Raw genomic sequence first — 13,303 nt, forward strand, 5'->3', positions numbered from 1 at the left:
CTGAGTTTTTTTTTCTTTTTTGGTTTTTACGAGACAGGGTTTCTCTGTATTGTTTTGGAGGCTATCGGTCCAGCCCAGCCTAAAACTCACAGAGATCTGCCTGCCTCTGCCTCCCGAGTGCTGGGGTTAAAGGCATGCGCCACCACCGCCAGCTAGGGGCCACTGAGTTTTCTAGTGCAAATCATCTACCTATCAGCTGTATAGGGAATGGAACTTTTAAAATCCCTTTGATATTTATAATGTGGAAACGATGTTTGAAACAAACATTCCCCACCAAAGCCCATTGACCACAGATGCCAAACTCCACCTTCTCATGTACATAAGAACCATACACTATGGAAAGATAAGCCTATGGGGGAGATGTTCAGACAAATATATCACACAGCCATAATGACAGATTTGGGTTAGGAAAACCACAGCAAGTTTATTTCCTGGCAGGTTTCATGAAGAGAGCACTAAGACTTCCTTCTGGGTGTCTCTGGCACAATCATCTCAGAAAGGCTTGAACAAAACCCTTTATGGAAGTAACTGTCATAGTACAGAGAGCCCTAATGTCATTTATCAGCTTTAAAAATATGTTCTACTGAAGCCAACAACATATTCATATAAATAGACATAAGTTATACATACATAAGATGTACATAGTTCCAAAAGTGAAAAAAATACTGATATGTTAATACTAAATCTTATTATAATTTAAGATTAGGGTAAACCTGATAAGGCTTTACATGGACTTGGGGATGGAGTCTTCCTAAGAAATGGAGTGTGGGATCAAAATGAGAGGAATTGGAATGTTAAATAATAATCTGATTCAACCACCTACTTATGACTAAAAATTACTTAATTCCTTTTATTGTTTAATTGTTTGTTCATATATGTATATATTTTTTAATTTTTATGGTACTGGGAATGGAACCCGGGAATAGACTATTCAGTCCAATGTTCTACAGAGTTTTACTTCCAGTCCTCTTCATACATTTTAATCTTGAGACAAGTTCTCACTACATTGCTCAGGCTAGCCCTGAACATATGCTGTTACCCAGGAAGGCCTTGAACATTCAATTTTCCTTTCTCAGCCTCCCAAGTAACTAGTATAGAGGGTTTTTGCTCCCGGGCCCACTAACTGTCTGTCCCCTCTCAGATCAAACTGTTAACACGATACGATTGCCAAGGCTACGGAACCACCAGGATTCTCTTCCACAGCTCATTTCTCTATCCAAAGAGTCCTTCAAGCTGACTTCACATGCAATCAGAAGACATTCAAAGTGCAAGATAATTTACTCTGAAATCTCTTTCCAGAATTCATGGTGTTTATTAAGATAAATTAAATTTGTGGAATGGAAACAGACAGCAAATGCTGCATTTAGCTCCTTGGTCTCAGTTTGGGTTAGTGACTCACAGCCCCTACAGCGAGCAAACACACGATGTAAACATCAATATATATAAACAAATCAGTGTGCCGGGAAAGTAAAACACATCCTGCTTTTTCAGAGGAGTGAAATGGAATGCAGGCGAGCACAGGAGAGCAGCAGGGTTGGTATGCTGTGTCTATGCAGGTCTGAGGTGCTCATCCAGGGAACTGTCCAAGGTGTTCTCTTAGCCTCTGAATCAAGATCGATGGTTTCTTTGCAAGTGTCCCTACTCCTAAATGGCTCCAAGGGGACATCCTGGGACAGCCAGGCTCTGTGACAAATAGGGGTGAAAGGAGATAAGGCTAGACCGTCACAACTGGTTAATGTGGGCCACATCTGACATCCTCAGCTTTCAGGTGCAGGAAGACCTCTGTAGGCTCACCACTGGATCAGAAGATCTTTCTAGGTGCTCACAGTGTTAAAATATATCCTAAGAAGATGGTAGATGGCCAGGCAGAAAATAATCAGCAACTGCTGGCTGGTTCTGTCAGTCAGGAATAAAGCAAAACGCCCATTCTCCAGTTTTCCCCCTCAGTAAGCTCGCGCCACCTGAATCTAAGAAGTGGTGTGATGAGTGCTGGGTTTAGGTGCATTACACAACTTCTCTTTTGATGTAATGAGGTACGACATGGCCAGAGGACCTACAGTTAATGACCGGTACTCTGGATCAGCTTCAAAACTTTCTGTAGCACAGTCTCTCTTGAGGGGCTGGCATCAACCAGGTGGCAACTCGGGTTCTCCATACGCTGGTAGGTCATTTCCACCCTGGAGACAGAGAGAGGGGGGAAAGTCAGTGTCCCTCCTACCCAGTTCATCCCAGAAAAGCGATTGTCTTACTTTTCACTTTGGCTTGTTACCTCGTTACTAATTGTGACTTGTTACCTTGTTACTAACTGCAGCTTGTTACCCTGTTACTAATTGTGACTTGTTACCTTGTTACTAACTGCAGCTTGTTACCTTGTTACTAATTGTGGCTTGCTTCTTTGTTACTAACTGCAGCTTGTTACCTTGTTACTATGTTACCTTGTCACGAACTCACCCTGGTGGCCATCACTGCCCCTCTACAGAATCAGATCAGTGAAGCTGTTCAATGAAGGATGAGTCAGCCACATGCATCATGACTGACAACCTATTACCAGCCAATCGTGCATCCTGGTACTTTCTTCTCAGTTTATACTCAGAGTTAACTGGGAGGGATCATCCTAATTCTCATGGCAGAGAAGGCAGCTGAGGCCCACTTTGCATCCCCAAAGATTGCCCTAGAGTCAGAATCCCACGCCCAGTTGCCATGAGTCTCTAAAGAGATTTTGAACTTTGGACTTTTAAACAGTGCTGAGACTGTGATAGACTATGGGAGTTTTAAAGTTGAACTGAATGCATTTTTTTTTCATTGTGATATGGCTACAAGCCTATGGGGGCCAGGGAATGGAATGTAGTGGATTGAATAAGAATGGTTCCATAGGCTCATAGATTCAAATGCTTAGTAACCAGGAAGTGGCACTACTTAAAAGGATTAGGAGGGTGTGATTGGATTGGAGAAAGCATGCCCCTGGGGGTATGCTTGAGCTGTCAGAATCCCAAGCTAGGCCCACTGCCTTTCTCTTCCTGTACCTATGAATGTAGATATAGAAGTCTTGGCTCTCCAGCACCATCTCTGCCTGTTGCTGCCATGCTTCCCGACATGATGATAATGGACGAAAGCTTTGAAACTGCAAGCCAGCCCCCAACCAAATGTTTTCTCTTATAAGAAAGTGTTGCCTTGTAAATAAATGGTGTCTCTTCACAGCAATAGAACACTGACTAAGACAGATGCTGAATGTCAAACCCAGGTTTGTACAGCAAGCACATCGCTGACAGAGTGTGTGCCCAGTCCTGAAACTGGGTTTTATTCAAAGTCCTACCATTTTTGACACAGAAACCCCAATTGGCCATGCGGAAACCATATGGTAACCAACATTGTGACAGAGACTGGGTGGCTTAGGGGACATTGCCTCTTGTACTTGAAGCCCAGGAACTATGTGTGTCCTTTTACCCTGCATTCTAAAGGAGTTCTGATCCCTGCTGAGAGACTTTAGGGGTGGCCGCCATTCACATTACCCCAGAACACATACTTCTGACGAAACACATTATTGGCCTCGAGTTCAGCCTCTTCTTTAGTTTTCTCTAGGCCCCGGCCCTGCAGTCTCCTCACTCTCTCTTCAGGATTCACTGTGAGCAGCAGGACCAGGTCAGGCTTCAGCAGGTCTCTTGGCCACTGGTACACAGGGTGTTGGGCAGGAGGTAGATGCTGTGGGCCTCCACTCACCTCGGTGGCTATGGCATAGGTTGCTGTGCTATGCCAGTACCTGAGGGGAAAAGGCAGCAATGAGCTCTCATCTTTGGAAGAAGACAGGATACCATTTGAGAACATCAAACCAGGCTGTCTCGGCTGAAGTCTTACCAGCATCATACAAATGAAATACATTTGGATTTATTTTTTTAATGTGCAAAACACAAAAATCAGAGTCAAAAACAGTAGTAACAGGTGAGCTAGTCATGAAATCATATATCCAATTAAAACCGTCATATGCCATAAGAACAGGTGTCAAACCTTTCTGGTCCTTCAGTACACTAACGTCTGGGCAGCCATGAGGTAGGGATGGCAGGTTAACCCAGTAGTGCCTTTGTGCTGTGTCCTGAACTAGTGAAATCTGGCAAGCCTGGGCCATTTCTCCCAGTACCAAACTCTAACTGCCCATGAAATCCATGTTCATGGAATGGAGGCTAGAACACTATACTCCTCCTCCCTTCACAGAAATCTAGATGTCTAACTGTGTGGTGGTAATTATGCAATGAAGAGATCAAGCTAGACAGCTGTAGGAAAGACAGCCATGACCATAAACAGAAAAGAACCCAGCACAGTTTCTAGAAGCACAACAGCTGTCCACCACCTACAGAAAAGGATTCTGTCTCCTTGTGAGGCACAGAACTTCCTCCCAACTTGGACCACACACCATCTCTCCTAACAAGGGTAATAACCTCAACTAGCAAAAGTCCATCCCCTGCCTTCAGTTCTGCTGCCATAATGGGCCCATATGGAATCCATGTTCCTCCTCTGACTCCTCATACCCTGGAGGAGATACTACCAAGAAACTTCTCACTGGGGACCACACCTATTGTCTCAGGTGTGGAATCCTGTCTCCGCCATGGACAATGTATTCCCTGAGTGGGAATGCTTCTTAATCCCTACTGTATTCTCAAACATGAAAACTACAAAACCAGAACATATTAGGTATGCAGTAAGCAAATGCTCCTTACATCTATTAATGAATGAGATTTTTTAAAGCATGCATTAAGTAATGTTTCTTATGGCTCTTGGTGATCACATGCATGCATGTGTCAATGAATGATATTTGCTAACATAAGTTTGCGATATTACTAAAACAGGGCCTCAACTCGGTGTGTCCCAGAAAATCCAAGTCCAGCCACTGACACCAAAACCAATTGTGACCAGGAGGAAAAGGGTTACCATCACGGCAGTCACATGAGGAAGACAGACGGTACCTGTCTTCTTAGTCTTGTCCTTGGGGTCACTGATGTGAGCACCAAGATTAAGTAGGGAAAGGGGTAAACATGATAGGAGACAAGATAAGCACATAGCTGGTCAGGCTTGCTCTAGGTGTGACTGGGCTGATCATAAACTCAGGACCAGTCCAGAGGGGCGCAGTCCCCATGAAAATGTTGTTGTTGACTGGTGGGAAGACTCAACCCTTGTTGGGAGATGTTCATCCATGACACAGACAGTATCCTGGAATCAAGGGTGACCACAGGAGAGAAAGACTCAGATCAAAGAAGAACAAGGTGCCAAGCACTATCCTTTTCTTTTCTTCCTCCCTTCCTTTCTTCCTCTTTGTTTCTTTTAAGTTACCCACCAGGCATTAATGGGCATTTGGGGACCTCTGCAGACCCAAATGCAAAGTGTTGTTGGTGAAGGCCTTTGTTGCAATCAGATACTTGCCCGGTGCAGGCAGCATTCTAATGTAAAGTGAACCAATGTAAAGCTTTGTAGTCAACATCAAAGGAGAATCACCTACAGCAATACGTAAACCGATGATCCCAGGAAGAAGAAGAAGACCATTCCTAGGTTTGAAGATTCTCCAAGCCTGGCTGACAGCTTAGACTGTGTGACCATAGCTACTCCTCAATTCTTTAATTTTCAATAGTTTTTGAACTTTTCGTCAGAGGGCAAAGGACACAGTGGGGACCACATGACAGGTCCACTGCGCTAGCCAGGGGGTTTCCGTTGATTATGATAATAAGAGGGACGGTGCCTGTTAGTTATGACACAACCTTTTTGGACCCGTGCTCCTTATTAGTTAATTGCAGAGACCATCTGATGCCAACCTAACCAAGGCACTATTTCAGATATTAGTATAAAATGTCATGTCAGGATGTGAAGAAGGTAGCTAATAATTCAGTATTTCCTTTGTAATCATAATGTATGTTCACAATTGAGCACCTGAATATAAATGCAGAGAGGTGAGAGAGAGAGAGAGAGAGAGAGAGAGAGAGAGAGAGAGACAGAGAGAGAGACAGAGAGAGAGACAGAGAGACAGAGAGACAGAGAGAGGAGATTGAGAGAGAATCGCGCGTCACAGACAAGGCATCTTGTTACCCACCTGTCTACAATAACAGGGGACTTGGCTGATTCTTTGGCTATTTCAGAAGCCACAAGATAATTGCCCAAAGAGTAAAATGCCCTTCGAATGATAGTAGGTTCCTCATCAAAGATTTTCCTCCACCGGCCAATGCAGGGGGGTGGTGACTGTAAGAGGACAGCATTGAGAGACTGTGACACTGACTGGGTCACGGTGCTTTTACCTGAAGGATGGAAACAAAATAGAACACTTCTTAGCTGAAGACCCCATGGTCCTCCCAAAGGTTAGCACTATCCTATTAACCAAGGAAGAGCAAAGGTCTTTAATCTGTAATTCAACACAAGCGATTAAATAATCCCCTGGGTTCTATAGGATAGTGGGCTGAACAAAGCCTTGAAGAGCAAGCCACCAAGCAGCACCCCTCCATGGCTTCTGCTTCAGCTCCTGACTCCAGGTTCCTACTTGGGCTCCTACCCTGACTTTGCTGCATGATGAGCTAAAGGCTGTCAGGTGAAACAATCCTTTTCCTCCCTGAGGTGCTTTTGGTCATGGTTGTTTATAAAGCAACGGACACCTAAGATGCCCTCTCCTTTCCCTACCCCACTTTGGGGCCACTTCTCATTCCGCTTCCATTTCTATTCATTCCTCTTCGTGATCCACCCGCTCCAGCTCCTCTCCACTTCTTCCCAGCTCCTCCCCACCCGCTCCAGCTCCTCTCCACTTCCCAGCTTCTCCCCACCCACTCCAGCTCCTCTCCACTTCTTCCCAGCTCCTCCCCACCCGCTCCAGCTCCTCTCCACTTCCCAGCTTCTCTCCACCCGCTCCAGCTCCTCTCCACTTCCCAGCTTCTCTCCACCCACTCCAGCTCCTCTCCACTTCTTCCCAGCTTCTCTCCACCCGCTCCAGCTCCTCTCCACTTCCCAGCTTCTCCCCACCCGCTCCAGCTCCTCTCCACTTCTTCCCAGCTTCTCCCCACCCGCTCCAGCTCCTCTCCACTTCTTCCCAGCTTCTCCCCACCCGCTCCAGCTCCTCTCCACTTCTTCCCAGCTTCTCCCCACCCGCTCCAGCTCCTCTCCACTTTCCAGCTCCTCCCCACCCGCTCCAGCTCCTCTCCACTTCCCAGCTTCTCCCCACCCGCTCCAGCTCCTCTCCACTTCTTCCCAGCTCCTCCCCACCCGCTCCAGCTCCTCTCCACTTCTTCCCAGCTTCTCCCCACCCGCTCCAGCTCCTCTCCACTTTCCAGCTTCTCTCCACCTGCTCCAGCTCCTCTCCACTTCTTCCCAGCTCCTCCCCACCCGCTCCAGCTCCTCTCCACTTCCCAGCTTCTCCCCACCCGCTCCAGCTCCTCTCCACTTCTTCCCAGCTTCTCCCCACCCGCTCCAGCTCCTCTCCACTTTCCAGCTTCTCCCCACCCACTTCAGCTCCTCTCTACTTCCCAGCTTCTCCCCACCCACTCCAGTTCCTCTCCACTTCTTCCCAGCTCCTCCCCACCCGCTCCAGCTCCTCTCCACTTCTTCCCAGCTCCTCCCCACCCGCTCCAGCTCCTCTCCACTTTCCAGCTTCTCCCCACCCACTTCAGCTCCTCTCCACTTCCCAGCTTCTCCCCACCCACTCCAGCTCCTCTCCACTTCTTCCCAGCTCCTCCCCACCCGCTCCAGCTCCTCTCCACTTCCCAGCTTCTCCCCACCCACTCCAGCTCCTCTCCACTTCCCAGCTTCTCCCCACCCGCTCCAGCTCCTCTCCACTTCCCAGCTTCTCTCCACCCACTCCAGCTCCTCTCCACTTCTTCCCAGCTTCTCTCCACCCGCTCCAGCTCCTCTCCACTTCCCAGCTTCTCCCCACCCGCTCCAGCTCCTCTCCACTTCTTCCCAGCTTCTCCCCACCCGCTCCAGCTCCTCTCCACTTCTTCCCAGCTTCTCCCCACCCACTCCAGCTCCTCTCCACTTCTTCCCAGCTCCTCCCCACCCGCTCCAGCTCCTCTCCACTTCTTCCCAGCTCCTCCCCACCCGCTCCAGCTCCTCTCCACTTTCCAGCTTCTCCCCACCCACTTCAGCTCCTCTCCACTTCCCAGCTTCTCCCCACCCACTCCAGCTCCTCTCCACTTCTTCCCAGCTCCTCCCCACCCGCTCCAGCTCCTCTCCACTTCTTCCCAGCTCCTCCCCACCCGCTCCAGCTCCTCTCCACTTTCCAGCTTCTCCCCACCCGCTCCAGCTCCTCTCCACTTCCCAGCTCCTCCCCACCCGCTCCAGCTCCTCTCCACTTCTCAGCCCTGGGTGTCACACTGCTCTGAGCTGCTTCCTGGGTCTATCTCAGTTGTCCCAGCCTTTTCCTGGAACACAGGACTACAGTGATAAGGCATTATCTATTCCAGACAGATGGTCTTTGCTGACCTCACTGAGCTCCAACTGTTTACACTTAAGGTCTTTTTCCTCTATCATATTTACTACTCAGGGTACCAAGACTTCATCACCAACTGTTTATTTACTCTTCTCTTGGGCTGTTCATGCAGATCCCAACTCTGCTGACCATTTTGGTTTATGTGTTATGAGCACACTGTTAACAAACACAGCATGCTCTGAATGACCAAGTCTACATAAGAGTATTCATTGAGTCACTGAATAGTAGAGAAGGTAATAGAGTCATCCACAGTGGGGCTGGGCCCAGGATACAGCTGTGGCAACTGAAGCTTCCCTTCCTCCTCTCCTCATAGTCACTTTGTGAACTTCATACATATGTGCATAGGTGTGTTGAGGTTTAAGGCTTGTATTTTCCTTTCATCCCAAAGAATCTGGATTATCTCTCAGTACAAAAATAAATGATCATAAAAACACACTGGAAAAGAAGAAGAAGAAGAAGAAGAAGAAGAAGAAGAAGAAGAAGAAGAAGAAGAAGAAGAAGAAGAAGAAGAAGAGGAGGAGGAGGAGGAGGAGGAAGAGGAGAAAGGAAGAAGAAGAAGAGGAGGAGGAAGAGGAGGAGGAGAAAGGAGGAAGAAGAAGAAAAAGAAAAGGAAGAGGAGGAGGAGAAAAGAAGAAGAGGGGGAAGAGGAGGAGGAGAAAAGAAGAAGAGGAGGAGGAAGAGGAGGAGGAGAAGAAGAAGAAGAAGAAGAAGAAGAAGAAGAAGAAGAAGAAGAAGAAGAAGAAGAAGAAGAAGAAGAAGAAGAAGACCAAAAACCCACAGTGAACAGTTGTTGTTAAAATTCTAGCCATGGCTAAAAACCAGCCTCAACTAGGTCTTGGCATAGTAATGAGAACTGCTAAATGCCAAGTACACTGCTTCTTCACCTCATGGCTAGCAGGGGCCAGGACAGGAAGTTACAGCCATCCCACTGTGCCACTCAGTTGTGACACAAATAAAAGGACCTTTGGCATCATTAAAGATACGAGCTTGGGACCAGGGATGTGGATCTGTGGTGAAGCTCTTATATAGCATGTGAGAAATTCTAGACTCAGTCGCCAGTATTGTAACTCTACTTTGCTCTCTGCAGCTGTGATAAAGCACTGACCAAAACCATCACCAGGAAGTTCATTTCACCTTACGACTCCCAGGTCACACTCTGCTACTCGGGGAAACAGGTTAGGGACTCAAGGCAAGGAACTAAAGCAGAGACAATGGAGGGAGGCTGCTTATGGGCTTACTCCTCCTGTGTTGCTTAGACTGTTTTCTATACGGCTCAGAACCACCTGCCCCTGGGTGGCACCATCAGCAGTGGGCTGGTTCCACCCATAATCAATCATCAATCAATCAAGAAAATAAAATGTTTCCACCAACTTCCTTGCAGGGCAGTCTGGCAGAAGCATTTTTTCACTTGGGGGCTCCTGTTTGCAGATAACCCTAACTTGTGTCAAGTTGACAAAAACAAATAAACAACAATACAACCATCAAAACAAAGAGTATGGTAGCAGTCTGCACCCATCCCAGTGACACAAGAGAAGTCTAAAGATAACAGCACCCTCTACCATCAGCCTTCTCCTGGACTTGAGTGTTCTAGTTACAGTTAACGCATTTTCATCTCTGACCCCTTTGAATAGTCCAGGAAGCTTCTATCATCTCCTTTCCCTGGTTTGCTCTATCATCGCTGAGTGAGACTCCCTGACATAAGCTGTTGGTTAAAGTACTGCACCTGTACCCAGCCGTTGCTTCCATCTTCCTTGTTTTCACCACTCAGCCTGCTCATATTTGTTCTTCGAATACAGCTTGGGTATCACCTTGGCTATTCTCTGAAGGTTTCATCAGAACAGGACCCCCTGAGAGCTTCATTAACTACCCCCCCCACTGTGTTCCCTTCTCAACCTGGTATAGACTCATAGAAGGCTTTGTATGGCATTTAGTATTGTAAGAACTGCCTCCTGCAACCGTTGGGTCTGTGGCACTGACAAGAATTACAAAGCAGTGCTCACTTACCAGTGGCATCCAGTCCTTCAATGGCAATGACCTGGAACTTCCCTTTCTGGATCTCCCTTGGGCATTGGTCAACCAGGTCAAGCACTGCCTGTGCTTCAGGAATAAAGGATGTGCACTGTAGGGGGGAATAAAACTGCATAATCAGGGAAGCACTGGGGCTTCTGGGAACCTGTAGTTACTCTGCCAAAGACAGCACTGCCCAGTACTAAAGAGACTTTTTCTAGATTGAACATGATACCTGGCACATGGCTTCCTAGAATTTCAAAGCTCAGATGCACTCAAAACAAAGACTGTACGTGTCTGGGTTATACAACCTCAATTCTTCACTGACTAGGAAGGACAAGTAGTAATTCCAACCACAGCCACAAGGGAACTCCAGGCCCAGCTGGGAACAGAAGGTCCGAGGTTCGATAACCAGCTTGTAGATGTAACCAGACAAGTGCATCTACCACCACTCCCAGAATGCACGCACACCAGCCCCTCCTTACAGCCCAGAAAGCTGACAAAAGTGCTTGAAGCTGTACCAGCTTGAAACTGAGATTCTGCTGAGCATCTGAACTTTCTTAACTGTTCACCACAACCCATGCATTTAGGACCTTCATCTGAGGCCCACTCTCATCCAATGGTATGCTTACTGTGTGCATTGCAAGCTCCCAAGAGCTCTGTAAGTATTAAGGGGCCAATCGGTGTGAATGCGTCTGCTATTATCACTTTATGGATTAAGGAAACTGAGGCAGAGTGTTGGAGAAACAAGCTGAAAAGCGCATTATTGATAAATGCCAGGAATCGAATCATCTCACTGGCTGACCACGGGCTTTTCACCACCCTCTAGCCCTGTCCGACAGCTTGAAAAATGTTAACTAGCAGACCCTGTCCGCCTGCCTCAGGCACCAACACAACCTTAGGCTTTTCCCTTGAGACTGCCAGAAACCTCTTGTCCTCCACCACAAAGACATTTACAGATGATGGGGAAAACCTTGCGCAGTTGAGGGGCGGCATACCGCCCACAAACCAGTTGAATGCTTATATCTTCTAACCCACGTAATAGATCTGTGCCCCCCAAATCCCAGATTAGTAGCAAATTGTCCCCAGTTCCCAGCGGACTCTACTCCCCCTGCAGGATTTTGGGAATACATCCTAGCAAGCATTACTCAGCTAGGTGCACAGGAAATGTTGAAAGCAGCTCCGGTGTCTAACACAGAGCCGGTACAGCTTTGCCTACACCAGCCGACTCACGAATAATAATAAAAAAAAATCAGGAGGAAAGCACTTGATTGGCCAGCCAGGGGGCAGACACTCAGTTTCACCTAGCCCTAAAGGGAAGAACTCTTTCTTACCTCCTCCAGTACCGCCCGTGCTGCATCCCGGTCTTGGAAAACCGCAGAGTTGAGCAGATCAGGCAGCAATGGGTGCAGATGAGGCTCCGGAGCCGGAAGGACGCATGCGCGGTCCACCTGCACCTGCCTGTCTCCCTGCAGCTCCCACAAGCGCTGCCACAGCAAACCCTGAGAGTCCGCCTGGAACTCCGCCAACTGAGGGTGCGCCTCCTCCTGGCAGGAGCCCAGAAGCTGCAGCAAGGCGCTGCGAGTGTCCGGGTGGTCGCCAGGGTCGCGCAGCAGGAAACCATGCTGGGCTTCACCGTCCTGGTCGCCGGGACCGTAGCCCAAGAGCTTGTTCAGCTGGCAGCGCTGCAAAGGGCCCCGGCGCAGCTGCAGCAGCAGGCGCTGGTGCATCCGGGCCGCCTGCACCCGGGGCCCGCAGCCTGTGCCCGAGGCCAGTGGCACCCACAGCGCGTAGCTGCGCCCCGGGGGCCCGAGCAAGGCTGCCAGGCGTGGGTCCGTATGGCCCGCCGTGTCCCCTAGGACGAAGTGAGTCAGGGAGCAATCCGGCATTTCCACAGCGAAGCGCCGCGGCCGAACCATGGTTCCTGAGCAGGCCCGGTGCCGCTCGCACAGCCGCCGCGACAGTCGCCCAAGCCACAGTGGGGCTCGAGGACGGCTCACTAAGGCCATTGGTGTGCCGGGCCGCGTCCTCTGCCACGCCTCGGAAACGAAACTGTGGGTGACTACAGACCCAGGATCCTGAGAAACGAAAGCAAAAGCAGCTGCTGGCGGGACCTCGGGTGTGGCCGCGCTAATCCCCGCCTGGATTTCTCCGCCTCCCACCACAGCCCAGCATTTAACCGCCGCGGGCGGTTAGGAAATTCTCCGGGCCTTGGAACTCGGGTGCGTTGCCATCACCGCTCCGGTCCCCTGGCAACGCCTGCCCTTGAGAATTCCATCCTCTCCGGAGACATCAGCTTTGTCTGACTCGGTTTTGGGGTGGCAGGTGCTTCTAGCCCGATTTTTAATCTTCTCCCAGGCTACTTATTCCTGACTTGTGAGGACTGGGGGACCTGGAGACTGAGGTGCAAAGGGATATCCTCCCAGAGAAACACACACACACACACACACACACACACACACACACACACACACGCACGCACGCACGCGCACACACACACACACACACACACACACACACACAGCTCTATGGCCCACCTATGCACAGGCACCTCACTTCGGAGGCCTTCAGGTGTCTAGCGGTATCCTGACCTGTTTACCCTGTAGTATTTAGCCAGTCCTGCAACTGGTTTGGGCAGTTTTTCAGCTTTGCAAATGAAGGACTCCTCCAGTGTGCTCCTTACTCACATGGAATCCACGTGCAAACTGGGATGCACAGCCAGGTTGTCACACTGTAGCAATTAAAATCTCCTGCATTGATGGTGTCTAGTGTTTTGAAATTTCTCTCTCTCTCTCTCTCTCTCTCTCTCTCTCTCTCTCTCTCTCTCTCTCTCTCTCTCTCTCTCTCTCT

The 13,303-nt window shown here is 48.9% G+C and overlaps 1 protein-coding gene across 1 annotated transcript; it reads right to left on the reverse strand.

Moving 5' to 3' along the window:
• Positions 1 to 398: 398 nt before the first annotated feature.
• Positions 399 to 12,850, reverse strand: Cmpk2 (cytidine/uridine monophosphate kinase 2). The gene is made up of 5 exons (XM_040730808.1): positions 11,788 to 12,850; positions 10,451 to 10,565; positions 6,071 to 6,272; positions 3,524 to 3,757; positions 399 to 2,177 (listed from the first exon to the last, which is right to left on the reverse strand). The coding sequence occupies exons 1-5, from the start codon at positions 12,460 to 12,462 to the stop codon at positions 2,060 to 2,062; spliced, it is 1,344 nt and encodes a 447-aa protein (XP_040586742.1). The 5' UTR covers positions 12,463 to 12,850; the 3' UTR covers positions 399 to 2,059.
• Between the last annotated feature and the right edge of the window lie 453 nt (positions 12,851 to 13,303).

The sequence above is a fragment of the Mesocricetus auratus genome, unplaced genomic scaffold (assembly GCF_017639785.1).
Source record: "Mesocricetus auratus isolate SY011 unplaced genomic scaffold, BCM_Maur_2.0 Super-Scaffold_100024, whole genome shotgun sequence".
Lineage (NCBI taxonomy): Eukaryota > Metazoa > Chordata > Mammalia > Rodentia > Cricetidae > Mesocricetus > Mesocricetus auratus.

Coding starts and splice junctions, on each gene's coding strand:
- Cmpk2 (XM_040730808.1), bottom strand. CDS start 12,462: ATGGCCTTAGTGAGCCGTCCTCGAGCCCCACTGTGGCTTGGGCGACTG. Junction 3,758..6,070: donor TCCCCTGTTATTGTAGACAG/GTGGGTAACAAG, acceptor TTTTCCCCTCAG/GTACTGGCATAGCACAGCAA. Junction 2,178..3,523: donor AATAATGTGTTTCGTCAGAA/GTATGTGTTCTG, acceptor CTCTGTCTCCAG/GGTGGAAATGACCTACCAGC.